Genomic DNA, 19430 nt, shown 5'->3' with positions numbered 1-19430 from the left:
GTGTTGCATTTAGCCATCCCTGGACACGTGTTTTGAGGTAGTTGCCTCTCGTCAGCAGGGAGCAGGACAATGTAAAGGGGTGCCGAGTGGACTGCCAAAATGTAATTAAAACAGGTCAAATACCTCTCATGGCGCGCAGGTGCAGAACCAGGGCTCGTCAGCCCGATAGCTCACAGGAGCCGTAATAATTTGAACACAAGTTGGTCGCACACTGCTCGTCACACCAGCAAGTTGCCCCAAAGGACTGTGGTGAATGTAGTGGCGACGGCGGGTACGCCTATGCCACGATGTGTAAAAAGAAAACAGTATGTGTTGCATTTAGCCATCCCTGGACACGTGTTTCGAGGTAGTTGCCTCTCGTCAGCAGGGAGCAGGACAATGTAAAGGGGTGCCGAGTGGACTGCCAAAATGTAATTAAAACAGGTCAAATACCTCTCATGGCGCGCAGGTGCAGAACCAGGGCTCGTCAGCCCGATAGCTCACAGGAGCCGTAATAATTTGAACACAAGTTGGTCGCACACTGCTCGTCACACCAGCAAGTTGCCCCAAAGGACTGTGGTGAATGTAGTGGCGACGGCGGGTACGCCTATGCCACGATGTGTAAAAAGAAAACAGTATGTGTTGCATTTAGCCATCCCTGGACACGTGTTTCGAGGTAGTTGCCTCTCGTCAGCAGGGAGCAGGACAATGTAAAGGGGTGCCGAGTGGACTGCCAAAATGTAATTAAAACAGGTCAAATACCTCTCATGGCGCGCAGGTGCAGAACCAGGGCTCGTCAGCCCGATAGCTCACAGGAGCCGTAATAATTTGAACACAAGTTGGTCGCACACTGCTCGTCACACCAGCAAGTTGCCCCAAAGGACCAACTTGTGTTCAAATGTTCATTCACAGATGGTACTGGATCGCCTCTCAGCCCCTACTGACCGCCCATGGCCATTTTCTTCTAAATGCGGTATCAGAAGTGTTTCACATGTACCACAGCCAGTTCTACCATTCAAGGAAGGTGAACATTTTATAATCCATGTGGTTGAGTTGATCGCTTTGTCTATTGATTTATGAAAAAATGCAGCACGCTTCAGGCCTTGGAGGGATGCCCGCTTAAGGATTACCAGTTGTTTGCATTTTAAAGAGTTAACATATCTGCAGCCAAATTACAAACCAAAACGAATATTATGTTTATGTAGTCCCTAAAATCATGGGGTAACTTTCTCTCTCTGAATTTTCATATATAAGTTTATACTCAAGAAATCCCATTTTATAATACTTATCATCATGGTTATTTTAAATGTGTTCCTACTTTTTAGAGTAAATCATAATTGCTTGCTGGTGGTCAGACACATAGGCAGCCCTTCTCTATAGATTATATAGGTAAGGCCTCTGCGGGTATTGTAATTACTACAATCTGAATCACAATTGCCTATATAGTTCTTGAGCGATTATTAGGTACTGAGAATAGTTCTCTCCGTATTATGCTTATGTCAGTGACTTCTTATCAAGTAGGCTGCTTCCTTCTAAAGGGGCATGGCTGGATTCCCTTCAGATGTTCATGATAGCCACATGCTATACTTGTACTCACAGTTGATTATAGTCTGGATAGGTGGTGTGGATTCAGCCCTCCTGGACCTAGTTTAGACGCCCTTGTTTTCAACCCTACAATAGTGATTAGTCTAAGCTTTGATAACTGTGTTTTTAAGAAGAGTACACTCCACAAAATGGGAACTGACAATTTCTCAATATAGATTTCAAATCAAAAAACGCGTTTTATTAAATATGCATTGAAAGTGTGTGAGATTGTGATCATGACCTGCGAATTTGATTGCATACTAATCTCATACCATTATGTAACTTGAAATGGGTGATTACATGATTATAAAATCCATGCCAAAATAAAACTAACATTGGCAAAGCCAAAATGCAGACAGCCAATGGAGGCCTAGTGGGTTTGAAAATAATTGTTTATTGCATGTTCTTAGAAACAAGAAAACTTAATAGCAGTAAGGTTATTGTAGCGCATGTAGGGAATTAAGCAGAATATATTGGAATATGTGCATTGGTTTACTATTAAATTCGGTCTCCTAACAGCATATACTTAAGTGATGGTAAGTAACTAACCGTTTGTCTTTTCTTACTCCGCTCCTGTAGTTTGGCGCCTGGGCAGGCCAGCTGGGGGATGGAAGAGCACATTTACTTGGAGAGTACACTAACAGGTAACTCCTTTTACATTCCGACCACAGGACTGGGTGTTGTCAAAATACTTTTTATTGCAAGTTTTATCTGGATGAGACAACAAGCTGGTACATGTTTATTGCTATGCAACCATCTTTCGATATACAATAATATGTCATTGTACAATACAGTTCCACACAGATCAAGAAAGATTTTCATATCTGTAACAACATACAGCAGCAAGACGCGTTTTCTCTTAGGGAGAAATTACAGAACCTCTTGATCTCAAAGTTAAATCCGTCTCCCCCCTCCTCCAAACCCTCAAATAAAACTATGAAACTAAATCAGTTTGTCATTTTTTTAAATATTAATTATCTCTCTTATTGATTCTTATTAAAACAACCTTTAATGTTTATTATCGAACATCTGGTATTTTCTTAATAACTCCTAAACCCTTTCCAATGTTTATGTTTTGTTTCCTCGTTACTAATTTGTTTTTATAGAAACGTTCTTATTCCTTTTATGATAACAACACAGTGGGTAGACATGTGAGGACAACCACCTCATATCAGCATATATTCAATACATCGTGAGGAGCAATAGCATCTGGAATTCAAGCATCTGAATAGCCAATAATCCTAATCATACATGTACAAATTGATATGACTGTCAGGGAGGCGTATACATAGCAATGTTATGGTTCGTCTCTTCCCTCACTGTTGATCCACTCTCACGAGTGGTTGAATCATTTTGATCCTTTGCATTCGCATCTGCAGTTAGTAGTCCCCTACATAAGTCTCTCCACAACCACGATTGAGTGTTAAGATTCACTTTGAGCTGTTGAGTTACCTGAATGTACTGACATACGTCATCTGAAAAAACAACGTTTACATGAATATCTTATGTTATAGGTGTGGTGATCGATGGGAACTCCAGTTGAAAGGTTCAGGAAAAACCCCTTATTCAAGGTAACAGTACTGTTCTTATCATTAACATGCACTTGTGATCCACGCGATACAACGCTTGCCCATTAATGTTCCTGTTATAATCATTCTCCTTGAACTGGCTATGTGTCTTTCCCTGTCTTTTGTTGATTTCAGCCGTAAAAGGTGCAGCAGGACTCCATGTTATATTCAGATGTCTTCATTGTTCAGGTTCATTTTCTATTCTAGAAACGGCGATGGCAGAGCAGTACTGCGTTCTTCAGGGCGCGAGTTTTTGTGCAGTGAGGCCATGCACCACCTTGGAATCCCCACTAGCAGAGCTGCCAGGTAGTCTATTGAATTATGTTTTAGTTTCATTTATATATCAATTCAAACTCCTGACCAGGCACCAAAGCAAATTTGTGAACAGACAAGCCATTGTCTGTGGGTGGGGGAGTGCGTGTCTCCATGTGGGTAGTGTTTTGATGCTGTGTGCCAGTACCAGAGTTGGGCTTTTATTGTGATTTTACGGCTACCCGTTGCCAGATAGTGAAGCAAAAGGAGCAAGATATGGGACATCTACACTTCTTAATTGGTCTTGTATGAATGGACATAAAAGCTTGAATGGGTTTCAAGTAGTGTGTTTTCCCCATAATAACAGATAATTTGCCATAGAAACAAACTTAGAGATGCGAGTTTAGGCATTTTGGCTCCTTCTGTATTAAAGATGGGAACTTTAAAATGTTTTATTAAATTTAATTGTTCATATACAGGTAATCAGGTTTGCAGCTCGGACTGACCTGAGCCTAATACTGCTTCACAACAGGATTGAGCGTACAGTCACAGTGCAATTGTGAAAATATATGATCAAGAGTAGCCCACTCTGGGAAGCCACCATTAGACTCCTAAGATCACGTACACATAATGTATTCAGAATGAATTTAATCTATGTATACCTGCCGTCCATCCATGCAAAGACTTTTATGGTGGCGTGAGAGATCTGGAGGGAATAATGGTGCATCACAACCTTGTGTCAAGACTCCACTGTACACCTACATTGAGACTAACCACTGAATCACTGTTTGTCCCTCAGCCAGGAGAAGGCCTAAGGATGCCAATTTGTATAATATTTTATCATCTTTCAGTAATGACATCAACCCCAATGAACAATTACCATGTTTCTTTCTGCAGCCTCAGTCAAAAAAGGGACATTTCTCATTTTAGATCCTGCGGGAATACTTAGCTCTTCAAAACAGGAAAAAACAATTTCAAGCCAATGTCCTGTGATTATCGGGCATAACCGCACAATAGGAAATAAATTAGTATTCCCACCCTTACATCTTGGTCTCATGCCTGAACAATCAGGATAGAACCTATGTAAGGTCACATTGGTGTGCTATATCAGTGGAGGAAATTAAACTGCATACGTTTAAATTAGGCGTTTCCAGCTATTTTGTGATATGGTTATAAGCGCAGCCCCACTCCGAGTCAGTCAAATACTCTCCACAGTCAGACTGATATGATGTTTGCTGAGGCCTATCAGCTCTCAAAGCTCTACAGAGTGTTGGGATGAATTGGCAGCCTTCAGTAAGGGATAACATTTATTTGAGTACATCCAACTTGGTTGGCCTATTGGGAAAGTCTTCCCACGTTAGCCAGGCCCATATATAATGCATTGAATTTATAGCAGTTGTTTATTGTTCGCTTTAGTAAGGTATAATTTGTGCCGGTTCTATGTAAGTGATGCCTTTTACAGTTTTTTTTATTTTATGTAAAGCCCCCAGACTCATTTTTAGGTCCCGCGTTAGCCTCGGCCTTTTGATTGTACTAAAATTGTAAGTATAATATACTGGCTTGTCAAGTCTTTTAGCTCTCTCTCCTCAGCCATCGATCTATTATTGTCTATTTCACATTTTCCTTCCACCCACAACAGCAGACAGCATGGGCAGTGGGTCAGCCCACCTCAGTAATTGCCTAACTTCGCTGTGAGTGGCGGCATCTGATAGAGACGTCTAGCCGCAGATTCCTTAACTTAGAATATCCCCAGACGTCAGACTGGTCTGGAAACTTTTGCTCAGCAGCACCTTTGCGCGCCGGGGGCGGCGCCGTATGGCGCCGCCCTGACGTCATCCATGGACGTGATGTCAGCCGAGCCATATTTGCCCCGCCCCGGTGCACCAACATCAGTTTTCTTCTTTTCCGCGTCACGACACGGAACCTGGAAACCAGAAGTTCCTGGCCTTGTTTTGGGCCTTCTCGGCACCGTTGGTGTCGTACCGGAACAGTGTGCAATGCCCTCCGGGTTCAATCCTGTGAGGCCTGTGCGCGTCAGATGTCGGGCACAGACCCGCACCTTATTTGCATGTGGTGCCTTGGTGTGCACCACGATTCCGAACAATGCGGCGACTGTCAACAGATGAAGCCAAAGTCCCTACGGGACCGCCATATGAAGTTGTTGGCCACACGGCTGTCCAGCCCAGCTTCTTCTCGTCGCCGCTCTCCCTCTCCAGAGGGAGCTTGTTCCCGAGGCCGCTCCCGTGACCGGCACCCTAAAAAAGGTAAGCGGAGCCACAAGCGTCCACTGAGGTCCATCTCCCGTAAGCATGCCGCTGGCGCTCATTCCTCTCGTAAGGGGTCAGCTACGGGCGCCCGGAGGTCACCTCCTCCATACCGTCCTTTTCCAGGAGAGGGAGCGACTCGCGCCCAAATGGTGGCCTACTCCCGGGCTCTTCAGGCCTACTTTGAGTCCCCCTCTCTCCCTGGTGCGCCTTCGGGCCCCACAGAGGTGGAGGGTACTCCGGCCGGACCCTCGTCGGCAGATCCTTCACAGACCAGGGTTGTGTGCACCGACTCTGACTCCGGAGCTGAGGCGACGACGTTGGGCCATGGCCCAGACCGTTCTGGTCACTCTAGCACACTCCGCCAGTCAGCGCATAGCCCTGGGCGGCTTCCTGCGTGGATGGCGGGAGCAGCGTCGGCGACGCCGGGCTCGATGCCAGGCTCACACCGCCAGTCAACGCATAGCCCTGTGCGGCTTCCTGTGCGGACGGCGGAAGGGGCATCGCCGACGCCGAGCTCAGAACCGGGCACCACGTCAGACCCAATGACGGGCTCGACGTCCAAACCCACACCAAGCTCTAAGCCTGATCCCACGTCTGGGGCAAAGCATCATCCGACGTCGAGGTAGCGTCCATCGTGGAGGGCGTCGATGTCCAGTCGACTCCGACACGGCGCCCGCCAACGCCGCAGTTGACGCATCCCTTGCCGCCGGTGTCCATCCGTTCATCAACACCGGCGTCCATGCCTGGGATTAACCTCCGGATTCCTCGTTTCTGTCCCCTCAGCGGGGTTGGGCGACTCAGGTATCCACTACGGCCTTTTCAGAGGCTGCTGCTGCTTCCCCTGGTTGGGGGCCCCTGGTGCAGGTCTCCAGTGTGGCATGGCCTTCGAGTCATTCCCCAGCCCCGCTCTTTATGGCAACTGGGAGAATAAGCCTCCAACCGTCTCCTACAGATGGCCTCTTGTCCCCTCCTAGGGTGACTACTGAGCTAGGGGCCGCCTATGCTCGGACTATCAACAGGGCAGATGCTATCCTTGGCTTTCAGCCCCCTGTGGTACCCCTCATCCCGATCCCTTAATGGATCTGCTCCATCTCAAGCCCATTACTGTGAAGCCCTTGTACCCCTTGGGGGTGGTTTATTAGAAGCCCTGCGTGGCGCGTGGGCACGGCCCTCTTCCGTAGCACCGGTTGATCGGACCATTGCTGGTAGGCACCGTCCTGCCCGGGGGATCCACTTTGCCTGTCCCTCCACCCTGCTGCTCAGGGCCTGGTAATTGGCGGCCTTTGGGTTGCAGGACTCCTCCACTTTGCACTTGTTTCCTCCCACCCGGGAATCCAGGTGGCTAGATGCATGTTGCAGACAGCTTTTTGCTTCTTCTAGCTCGGCCATCTGCACTTTAAACACTACATGCGTGTTTGCACGTGCATCCTCTGCACTCTGGGACTCCGTGGCTACCCTTCTCCCTTCCCTTTCAGAGGAATTGCGCCCTGAGTTACTCCGTCTTGTCCTTCATGGCAAGGAAATGGCTCATTTTACAATACGCTCCTCCCTGGATACCACAGACTCTGTGGGCCGTGCTCTTGCACGGTCGGTGACTTTGCGCCGTCATGCCTGGATGCGTGACATTCGCTTCCCTGATAATATTTAGGAGAGCCTGCAAGACATGGAATAGACCTTTTTGAGTCCCACGCTGACTCTGCGATCTCCAGGCTTCTGTCAGGGCTACCGTAATTCTGCCGTGCCACTGACTGCTTGACTTTTCTTCTTCGTTGCGGTCTTCCTTTACGGACCAGTTTTTACCAGAGGCAGGTTGGTGCCTCTGTATTGTCTGTATAGCCGTATGGCTGGGTTGTTTTTGTTTCAAGTCCTCTGACTTTCTGTTTTGCCAAGTGGACCCCCTTCTTGCCAGGGGTTGACCCTTGCCCTATGTGGGGTACTGATTGGTGGCAGGTGTCTGCCTTTGCCTTCGTATGCTCCTGTGGAGTTTTCATTATGGGTCTCCCTCTGGAGCTCATATACCTCCTTTTACTGCGTACCGGCAGGGTCGCATCGCTCTGTTGTCTGTAGTGCTTGGACTCCGGGTCTAGGTCTATGCTGTGTTGTATCTACCTCGCATAGCCTGGCATTTTGCTTTTGTCCTCTCGTCCGTCTTTTGGTGCCAGACCCTTCTGGGTTGTTCTCCAAAGTAGGGAGTTGCCGTGGACCTCTCTGTTGTAGGTTGTTATGGCCTTTTGGCTTATTCCCTAAACAGTTTTCTCCACATCCCCGCTGCTTTCGCGCAGGGATTTCTATGTTCCACTAGCATTCTTAAATGTGGCGGACTCGTGGAGATGGTTCTCCTTGAACCCCGCTCTTCCTGGCGTCTAGGACCCGTGAGTTGGTCCTAAGTACTCCCTTGTTAGACTTATCTTTTCTTCTAAATTTTCCTGCGCGGGGACTGTTCTCTCTCTCTTCCGGACTGCCGGCTGACGTTGCTTGTAGCCTGGCCTAGTTCCACTTTCTGTGTAACTGCGGGTACTTTTGAGCGTACCCTAGTGCCTGGGTTTGGCCGGGTTTCAGCATCTTCTTGAGGCTGTTTCTGCGCTATGTTCTTCCTCTTGGCTTGTGCGGCCCGTTGCCTTCTTGCTATTGGGCGCATTTCAGCTGTTCCTGCTGTCTTGCTTCCTGGTGTTCCTTCTGGCCGCGTATAAGCGTCTTTCGGGCGGTGTAGGGGCATCCTTTCAATGCTCTCCACATGTCTGACTGTGGTGCATGTGAGGGTGCTACGCGTTCTCTCCACCATACCACTTAACCAGTCCTTTGGGTTGGCTTGTCGACTGCCGCATCTTGCGGTTCTTTCGCACCATAAGGTTCAGTTTTACTTCCTGGGAGGTGCTGAACTATCTTTTCATGCCAGTTTCTTTGCTAGGTGTGTTTTTCTTCCATGTCGGCCCGTGCTGGGCGTGGGTCAGTATCCTGCTGTCTTTGTATCTTTACGGGAGCAGGTTTAACAGTGTTTTATGCTCTTCAAGTTATTTAGCTGGGGCTAGCTCTGGCTTCTTGTCGACATCTTGGATACTGTGGATCCTTCATGCCTCTTGGTCTTCTTTCGAAGTTCGGCATTTTTTCAATCAGGCACAAGCATTCTGGCTTGGTGTTTTCCTTCTCTCATCCCCTCTACATGTGGGGGTTTTCGTGTTATTCTGGATGGGCTATGGTGCCCTCGCCTCCCCTTGATTCCCTGCTCTCTTCAGGGCTTAGGAGTCTGGTGGTTGGCTGCGCTGTCATTTCTGTCCCTACTGTGTTTCGCCCTTTGGTTGACAACACTCTTTTGGTCATGTTATTGACATCTGGGTTCTCTCTGGACCTTTGTGGGGCTCAGTCGCAGTTCCGCCTCCTCTAGGGGTATGGCTTTGGTTTCTATTCTAAGTTAAGAAATCTGCGGCTAGATGTCTCTATCAGATGAACAAGTTACTTACCTTCGGTAACAATGTATCTGGTAGAGACATAGTCTAGCCGCAGATTCCTTAACGTCCTCCCCGTCCTGCTACAATCTTTTCAGGTTGGGCTTCTTGCCTACGCCTCCCTTTAGGTGGCTTTATTCCTCTGCCGGGTGACGTCTTCTCTTCACTCCGACTCACAAAGCTACATTCTGTTTCGGGGCTCTGCTCTGCCCATTCTTGTGATTGGATGGTATGCTCATGTGCCATGTGTCCTTTACAACCCCTACCCTGGGTTGTCCGATGTGAGTCTAATTCTTCCCTTCTATCTTCTTCAACCGCTTGAGGTCTCTTGCCTCCCCTGCAATCTAGCGGTTGCAGTCTCTGACAATGCTGCATGCGGCAGGTCCATTTTTCAGATCTGACGTCTCTTTTTGGGTGACGCTTTATAGTACTTTCTTCCAGCTGCTGTGATGGTTCACCACGGAGCTGTGGCTCAATGGTGAGTCTTGTGCCTCTGGTAGCACAGGCTCACACAGGCCAATCCTGCCTATGCTCTGCATCTTCTTCTGCCTCTGGGGGAGGTTTTGGACTTAACGATTGAAGGGGTCCCTCCCAGAGTGGTGCTCTGTTCTTTTCCCTCCCTCAGTTTACAATATACGGTGCCTGGCGCTGTCTTTCTATGGTGATGTTTTTTCCACCATACTTTGTTTTTTCTTTTCTTTTTCTGCACACTGTTCCCATATTTCCACAGTTTTTGGTGGTGGCTTCGCGTCCTGATGCGGAAAAGTCTTATGACGAAAACTGATGTCGGCGCGCCGGGGTGGGGCATATATGGCTCCGATGACGTAATGTCCATGGACTACGTCTGGGCAGAGCCGAACAGCACTGCCCCCCGGTGCGCAGAGGTGCTGATGTGCAAAATTTTCCGGACCAGTCTGATGCCTGGGGTTATTCTAAGTTAAGGAATCTGCGGCTAGACTATGTCTCTACCAGATACATCGTTACTGAAGGTAAGTAACTTGTTCATTATGACCTTTCACAAGGAGGGCATGCACACACAAATTAGTTCCCAGATGTGCCAGGAACAATGGCAATATATGCTTTTTGAGACCAAACATTATTTTTGCTTTTAGCCAGTCTGACAGCTTCCCCGGCAATAATGTTTTGCATAAACCAAATGTGGCATTGATAAAGCCAAAAGACTGAAAGCCAATGTCAGACCTGTCGCCTGTGCCAAATGCTTGTTTCTTCAAAGAGTGCTACTTTATTAAAATGCAAAATAAAATAAACAGTGGGGCTTAAGCTTAGATATGCTGCTTTGGAGAGTCATATCCCTATGCAAGCATTCTGCCCTGCAAAGTGGCCTGAAAAGAACAAGCATGGGGAATGTTTAATCTGATTATGAAGGAGTGTGTTCAGCTGGTTGTAGAATGAGCAAAGAATCCAAAGGTGTAGGGATAAAATCCCCCTCACTGCTTGGGATGTTGTGCTCCTGGTCTGTTTTTGCTTTCCTCTCAAGCACTGAACATTTTCACTCAAGGTAATTTCCGATTTGCAAGTACTCAGCGAAGTCGCCATATCTTCCTACCAAATGTTCTACTGAACATATGGGGCTCCTTAAATGTACCTCCGCCCATAACACAAGGTAGCTCCTGCTTACTCACCAGGCTAAAATAGTTCCATTCAAGAAAATATGAAGACACTTAGGGCCAGATGTATCAAACAGTTTTACCCATTCTGTGTCTATGGGAAAATGTGTTCGTACATCTGGCCCTTAGTTCTAAATGAACAACTAGAAAGACCTTCATGTACTAGACAAACCAAAGATTGGAGATAAATGTGATGTAGTATGTAAACTTCAAAATACCCAACTACATGTTCCATGGCACACTTTATGTGTTGCTTTACTAAAATGGAAATGCAAATTTGAACTTTAAGTGAAAAGTCAAAAGTAAACTATCATCGCTTAATAGTTTGTCAGTTGTGTAGTCAGTCATTCTATAAAGCAGTGTCATTTTTTTTGTCAGAGACATTGTTTAGGTCAACAAACCAACTTTAAAAAGCTGTATTTTTTTGTACTTGTGCTACATTACATTGCGATGAATAGAACTAGGTACCCTTGACGTGGGGCGGGTTTTAACCCACTGAGACGTTCTTTGCGACTTTTACCTTCTCTGGTTGGTTATTCTAATTTCTGTATCCACTTCGCTACCTCTGTGATATATTTTACACGTTTTAAATATTTTGAACATCAGCCATTTTGCATTGTACATAAAAAAGGTGATATCATTTTTTGACTATGTTACGCTTGCTTCTTGTTCAATGAAGTATAGTCTCGCCACGCGCCCATCCCTTGATTGATAAATCACTGATTGGTTTAGAGATTGAAAGAGAAGCTTTAACGATATTTAACGTTTCATTTGTATGTATTACAGATTATAAACCCATGTTTCATGTTTTCCTGTCTTCTTGCAGTTTGGTTGTAAGTGATGACCCTGTGTGGAGAGACCAGTTCTACAATGGAAATGTGAAAAAGGAGAGAGGTTGGTTTTGCTTTTCTATAATAATTCTTTGCAAGATTCAAGTTCAGTATTTACATGTACTCTGAGCTGTGCTTGAGAGTGCACCAAATATAGGTGAATAATTGAAGTACATTCAAGTCTGTCCTCTCTTTTTCTTTTGATTGTTTTTAAAAGGTTTAGGTTATATTTCAAGTGTAGAACGTGCTGGGTGTAAGAATAAGGCTAGTATGGTATTGCATACAATTATTGGTTACTATTGAATAATTAACATGCGAACAGCCTGAGGAATAGATGAATTAGTTGCCTTTTTTGGCTTTGAATGACACGTTACTATAAACTTATTTAATGAAATTATCAGTGAAAAGAAACTGTCTTTTGGAAAAGCATATTTTATTAGTGTCTGCACAGATTTTAGCAGAATATTAACTGTAGGAAAGTACTCCTTTTTGACATGGCCACCCCCACATTTTGCCTGGTACATGATGTGATTTCAACTGGAAGTGCACTGGCTTCCAGCAAATCAGGTCCCCAGTTCCAGATGTTTTCCCAAAACTGTACAATTGTTCCCCCAGTTGGTAATACCTTTAGAACCCTCTATAATTCCCTAATAAATTGTACCCCTGGTACCTAGGGCCTGAGGTACTACAGAGGGTCCCTCAATTGCTGCAGCACAAATTGTGCCATCCTAAGGGACCCCTCACTAAACTCATGCAGGGTTTCTATCGCAGGCTGCATGTTTTGGTGCAGACAAAACTGAAAACACAACCTGACACACATCCTTGCTTGCCAGCCCCCTAACGCTGCATGTGATACTTGTAAGTCACCCCTATAGAAGGCCTTACAGCCTTAAGGCAGGGTGCTTGGTATTACATGTGAGGGCATACCTGCTGAGAAGATATGCCCCTGTGCTGGGCTGTTTCATTACTGCCAGTGCAAGTGGACTGGGAAGACGTTTTAGAACATGTACTGGAAACTGATGAAAACGAGTTCCCCAGCTACATGATGACTTCACTGAAAATAGGGATGTTTGGTATCAAATATCTTGTATTGATAAACCCACATTGATTCCAGTGATGGATTTACCAATATATGCACCTTAAAGGTACCCCCTAAATACCTACCAGCCTCTGGTGTGCTTGCTGACTGGTTTCTGCCAGCCTACCACCTGAGACACTGTTCTGACCTCCTAGGGTGAGAGCCTTTTGCTCTCATGAGACCCTGAACAAAAGTCTGTCCGGTGAGACGGTATCACACCCCCTCCCATAGGATGACCTGCTCATTAGCCTTCCTAGCCGGCAAGGTTCAATGAGCTGCCGCCTTTGAAATGCAAATCTGGCTCCTCTCACATGAGAGGAAGTCGAGCCCATTTGGCAACTGGACTGGCAGGAAAATTAGGTAGTCAGGTAGGAGTGCCACCCTCAGGCTAGTATCACCCCTGAGGTGGGCTAAACTGAAGTGGGCATATAGGGGGCATAGTGATCCCAAGGGTCAGTAGCCCATTGACTACTACCCTACACTCCTCTAACACCCCTAAATTGAGTATGTAAGGGAGCCCTTGGCAGCAGAAGAGTAGATCCTGATGACCTGAAGAAAGGAGAAGGATGAGATGAGCCGCACAACAAGAACAGAGGACCTAGCAGCTGACTTGGCGCCAACTCTGCTGGCCTGCCTGCTGACTTTGCCTATTGCACCAAAATTCAACTTGTCCAGCAGCTGCTGAGGCCCCAAAACCCTGGAGACCTGGCAGCCTTCACCAAGGAACCAACACATGCTGTGGGACAATGGAACTGTCCCCGGGAGACAGGAAAAGAAGGATCAAGAGGACTCCAGCCCCACCGAAACCCACTGCCGCCAAGCACCACTGCCCCGAGCCCCCCAGCCCATGTCGAAGTGGGCCAACTGTGTTAGCGTGGTCCCCAAGCCCTCAAGGTGCCGAGTCCACTGTGGCGTTACTCATCATGAACTCTCCGACGTCGTGTGCAGCCTCTGTTGACAGGCCCTCTCAATTGCCGTTGTTGCTGGACGGTGAAACCAGACAACCCAAAACCCTCTGCACCCGTACGCCCCATCTGGAGGAGAAGAAAACCAAAAGTGTCCCCCAACATCACAAGAACCAAAGTCCCTTGTTGGTCCACCGGACTGGCCTCTCAGTCCCCTCCTGTAGCCTCTTTGTGACAGGACAGTTTCCCATTGGTTTGCATTGGGCACCTGACACTGTTAGCACCACAGCATCCGATGCCCTAGTGGTGCTGGAGGTGACCTGCTGGTGCTGCCTTGAACCTTGACCTGTGCTCATCTTTAACGCAAGCCTCTGGTTACGTAAGTCGCTGACAAGAACTGGTAAACAGCATATGATTTTCCTTCCATAGCTTAACATTGCAGAACTCAGAAAGTGTCGACTTTTTGAACTAAAAAGTATTTCTCTTTACAAAATGTACTTACCTGAATGATTTTCTTCTCGTGCCTAAACATAAATAAAGAGGCTTGCTATTTTTATAAATTGGTGTGGATCTCCTTCTTGATTCGTGTGTCTCATTTATTGACCATTGTGTGTATTTTCAGATGTCTTGTACGCCTCGGTGTTAAGCCTAAGGCTGCTTGACCACACTACCCCCTAGCAGAGCACCTTGGGATTGCCATAGCAAGCTCCCTGTTCACTCATAAGGGAACCCCTGGGCTCTTAACATGATATATCTCATTTTGATGTATCATATAAAGAGCCAGGTTCCTACATTAACTTATTGGAATATTATTGAAAATAGAGGTTTCTCACATGGTATAGTTCTTTAGAGGAAACTAAGAGAGTATAAGTATATTCAAATAAATATATATATAGTTTCTACAATATTTGACTGTTGAGCTATTAACATGATGAAACCTGTGCCAGATTTTGCTGGTCTGTTACTTAGGAGTCGATCTGTTCAGACCTTATACAACATCAAGGTAGCCAGATATTTGACAACCCCTTTGTGTTTTAAACAGTAAAAGTTAAGAAATCATGTCTGGACTGGGGAACCTTGTAATAAACATGTAATCATTTGTTATAAGGATGACCTAGACTGTGAGAGATTTAGGAATTGGAAATCTGAATCAAGATAGTGTGTCACAAGTGCAGATGATCGGACTTTGAGTGCTGTGGGGAGTTTAAATGCCCACAGCGGTTTGTGGGCAGCTGTGCTTTGATGGGCTGATAAATCATAAATAGAATCTGTATTCTCTGGTTCTGGTATACAGAAAGGACTGCCACTTTGAGCAGAGAAATATTACAGCACATTTCAGGTGGCTAAATGAAGACGAAGCTGATGATGAATGAATATGGGAAGAAGCGAGTGGTTGTTGAAACTGAATGTAACAGAGATTTTACTATTATTCCCTATACAGGGGTACTTTTTTATGGGTCTTCTACCCATTTACATTTACAAAGCCACCCTACATAGGGCATCATGTCGGTTACAGTCCCATTCACAGTGCTCCTCACACTCTTGCGTAGGAGTAGAGGACGGTCATGGGTCATAGTCCCATCGGCTGTTGTTGTCTTTCTACATTGAGTCATATTGATGTTCATTCAACGCAATGTTACTCTCATAATTTATTTGAATTGTCTTTTTGAAAATTGGGAGACGATTAGTTGCACTTTTGTATTTCTTTTCCTCTTCTCTGTTTTCACTTATGTCCAGCTTTCCTCGTGATGTCATACTTATTTTTCATCCTTGGTCTCTGGACTTACATTGCCTGTTGTCTTGCCTTGTCTCCAGCCTTTTCTCCTGTTTTGGTTCACTATTTTTATTCCCTGTTCAGGAGGAGATCCACTTTCCCTCCTCTCTGTGTCTGTGTGTAGGCTGGTGTCCGGTTTTTCGTCGTGTCTTGTTCTTCCTTCCCTTCCTGCCTGCCTGGCCAGTGGGTGCGTTCGGGGATTTGTCCTTGGTGTGTCTATGTCTCTCTGTTCTCTGGTTGTTTACTTCTCTTTTTCCTCTGCTTCCTTCTCCTTCCTACCCTTTGTTGGTGGGTATGCGTCTTACCTTTTCTTTCTTATTTACTCTTTGCTTCTTTCACCTATCTCTGTTCTCTTTCCTGTTCGGTACTCCTGTGTTTTCGTATTCGTTTCTTCGTCGTAGTGTTTGGGTCTTTCCCACTTGGGTATTCTTGCTCTTTGCTTCTTCTTCGTATTCTCCTACCTGACTGTTCTCTTGGTCTTGCTCACACTTTTCCTCGATGTTCTCTCTGTCACTCCGTTGTTTCTTTCTTGCTATCTGTCCTTGGTTCACTCTTGTTATCTTTTATCGTATTTTGCATTGTTCTTCTGTTAGATGTAAAAGGGATATATGTAGTATCCTGCATATATATTGTAAGGTGTTGGACCTCCCCTACTCAACCAGTGTCTGTGCTCTGAATAATTGGAATGTTGGAGTCTGATGATGCCTTGGAATGTTGGGACTCAGAGAGGCAGAGTGACAGTTGGTCATGGGCTGAGCAGCTGACAGGCAGCTCCTGGTGGGGCTCTTATATACCACTTAACTGCCTGATGTCCTGAGAACCTTACTTACTTGTTATCTTCATGAAATAAATCATCCTGAATTACAACCTCCTGCGTGCACCTCCTCACTACAAATTTCTTACTCTTACATGTGCAATCGACTCAAATAAAACATCTTCCCTATCGAAGCAAGGTGTAAAAATGATAACTCTTGCATTTGGATATCTCATGTTTACTGACTCTTTCAGCAATTCTTTGTGCCATCAAACATAGGAGATGACCATCAGTAACCGTGCAAGCGATCCAGCGATACCCAGTATGCTACAGGTTTACATTTCAGATTTTTGTTCCAATTCACAGTAGCATACATTTAGGACTTTTTCATTGTACATTATTTTATATTAAAACTTACTACAACGCAAAACAAAGGCACAGCAGCAGTGGGACAGTTAGCAAGTGCAAAGAGAAGGACGACAGCATGAGCAATAAAAACAATAAACAAAAGCAGTGAAAGGAATTAAACTAGCAAAAGTACATATGAAGTGAATGTCACTGATACCGAAGTAACAGATTGTTTGGGTATGCCTTATTTCAGATTTGTTTTGCCTGTTCTGAGTTTAAAGTGGCACAAACAAATTCTTCTAGGATGTTGGATGTAAATCTTCTCCCTGGTATCCGAGCTCCCAGGGCCATTTGACAAAAATCATCTGGGTTTTGGATGGTAACCTTTGTTATTATATCCAGGTTTTACTTTCTGCCACTGTCGTCTGGATATTCACCCCTCAAAACAAATGAGGCACTTAAAACTTTTTAGTTGGGAATAGGATGAGCTCTAAATAGCATGACCGGATCGCATGGGCCCAACACGTCATTCATGGCAGATCACGTTTCTCATAACCCCAGAGTAGAGTGTGAAGCAGTACATTCCAGGGTTTTCTACCTTCCTGGAGACAGGCAGTACACCTTTATTTTTTCACCCTTCTGTGCAGGATGTTCTCTCTGTATTCCATGAGCTGTTTAATGCAGGATTAATGTCCCAAACAATATACCTTGATCTCCCCCACCCAATTTTCCAGCTACTTGCCTGAAGCCTCAGTCTCTCCTTTGGGCTGTGGCAAGTGGGTACCCAGGAACTGGCTCTGGTTGACAAGCAGGACTAAGTCTATAGGTATTGGTGGTAGCCCTCTGGTGGAGCATCTGTTCACCAACTCATTCCTTTGCTCTTCTCACTGTTCCTTCCCCAGTGATGTTCTCAGTCTGCTCTGTTGTGCTCTCCTACCAGCTTCTCCTCCAGTATTGTCCTCCTATTGCTCCACCCTCCTCTCCACTCCTTCCTAGTCTTACCTCATCCTGGTCTGCTGTCCTTTAGTATTCAGATCTTGTCCTCTTCCTGTTCTACTCTCTTTTCCACGTTTTCCTAGGCCATCTCCATCCACCTCTTTTCTACATCCCACCCCTGATGCTAGAGAACACGGGCTTCATTCAAAGCATCTTCCCTAAAGCTCTCATGACAAGCTAGATTCCACCCCCAAAGGAACACACACTAGACCACCCACCATAATTAAAGTGGAGGTTTGCTGTCTTGTTGCAGCAGCAAAAGAGTCTCCCAGGCTGGTAAAGCTATGCAACAATAGAACATGGTTTACCTTGATAAATGGCACTGCACCCAGACCTATACCTACATAAAATGGTTAGTTACATAAATTAATACTAACGATTCTCCCCCAAAGACTGCAAAGCCATAGGCACAGCAACCAAAAGGGAAGTACATCTATACTGTTCGTGGAGAACTTGGTTTTCCTGGAACTGTTTGAATATATAATTCCACCCTGGAAGGTGCAATATTGTGGGTATTTCTCATGCAAGGCTGTGTACCGCTGTGCCACCAGGTTGTACTGCCAGTCAATCAATCAATCATTTCACTTGTAAAGCGTACTACTCACCTGTGAAGGTCTCAAGGCGCTGGGGGGAGAGGTGCTGCTACTGCTCAAATAGCCAGGTCTTGAGAAGCCTCCTGAAGGTTAGAAGGTCCTGGGTCTGCCATAGGATGATGGGGAGGGTGTTCCAGGTCTTGGCGGCGAGGTGGGAGAACGATCTGCCATTGATGGTCATTCTTTGGATGCAGGGGACGGTGGCGAGGGCGAGGTCGGTGGAGCGGAGCTGTCGGTTCGGGGTGTAGAAGGTGAGTCGTCTGTTGAGGTAAACCGGTCCGGTGTTGTGGAGCACCTTGTGTGCGTGGGTGAGGAGCTTGAAGGTGATCCTCTTGTGTGTGGTGTGGTGTGATGTGGCTGTCATGCGGGATGTCGAGGATCAGGCGAGCAGAGGCGTTCTGTATGCGTTGTAGTCGTTTCAGGAGTTTGGACGGGGCTCCTGCATAGAGGGCATTTCCGTAGTCCAGCCTGCTGCTGACGAGGGCCTGGGTGACTGTTCTTCTTGTTTCGGTGGGGATCCACCTGTAGATCTTGCGGAGCATGCGGTGGGTGTTGAAGCAGGAGGACGAGACGACGTTGACTTGCTTGGTCATGGAGAGCGATGAGTTGAGGATAAACCCCAGGTTGCGTGCGCGGTCGGTGGGTGTTGGTGCTGCTCCCAGTGCGGATGGCGACCAGGAGTCATCCAAGGCTGAGGGGGTGGAGCCTAGGATGAGGACCTCTGTCTTGTCCGAGTTCAGCTTCAGACGGCTGTTCTTCATCCACTTGGCGACAGCTTTCATTCCTTCCTGGAGGTTGGTTTTGGCGGTGCGGGGGTCCTTGGTGAGGGAGAGGATCAGCTGGGTGTGGACATCTTTGGATAAATAGTTATCCTTGTTATGCATGTGGTGGTGATTAAAAAAATACTTTGTGTCTGTTGATTCGACTAACATGAGGAGCAGGGAGAAATAATCATGTGACATTGTTGTAAATTTGATAAATGATAATTCTGCTCTATGCCCCAAAATAAGTTATGCTTTTTTCACTATAGCAGCTACTCTGCAGGTCAGGGTACCAAAAACTTAGCAATTGGTTATTGTGGGAAACTGACCCCTTTATCCTCATTAATAAAGCAGTTCAAATTTCATAAAATGTGTTGCTATGATATAACAATTACTGCCATGCTGTTTCTGTGAAAAGAAGAATGTTTAAAAAAATGTTCCATGACATTTATATTAGGTTTCATGTGATTTGTATCATCACAATTCCTTTTCCTGGTTACAACCTTTGGATTGTAATCCAATGTGTAGCGGCTACAGAGGAAACAGCGGTGAAGACAATACTTTTCCAGGAGCTCTTATATGTTTGCATACTTTATTATATCAGTCACCTGGACCTGCTGTTTTTTAACCAAGATTAAAATAATGGTTGAAATTCGTCCTCATCATTTTC

At 45.9% G+C, this 19430-nt stretch overlaps 1 protein-coding gene across 1 annotated transcript in view; it reads left to right on the top strand.

The window, feature by feature from the left end:
• The window catches only part of LOC146789534 (uncharacterized), a 317842-nt gene that overhangs the window by 59826 nt on the left and 238586 nt on the right, over positions 1-19430 (top strand). Inside the window, exons 4-7 of the mRNA XM_085631700.1 lie at positions 2143-2207; positions 3078-3134; positions 3339-3437; positions 11548-11615. Of these exons, the coding sequence (XP_085487826.1) occupies positions 2143-2207; positions 3078-3134; positions 3339-3437; positions 11548-11615 (289 nt within the window). The remainder of the gene's footprint in view (positions 1-2142; positions 2208-3077; positions 3135-3338; positions 3438-11547; positions 11616-19430) is intronic.

This window comes from Triturus cristatus, chromosome 10, assembly GCF_964204655.1.
Source record: "Triturus cristatus chromosome 10, aTriCri1.1, whole genome shotgun sequence".
Lineage (NCBI taxonomy): Eukaryota > Metazoa > Chordata > Amphibia > Caudata > Salamandridae > Triturus > Triturus cristatus.
The sequence above is the reverse complement of the archived record's forward strand: the minus strand, read 5'-3'. Positions and strand labels throughout refer to the sequence as shown.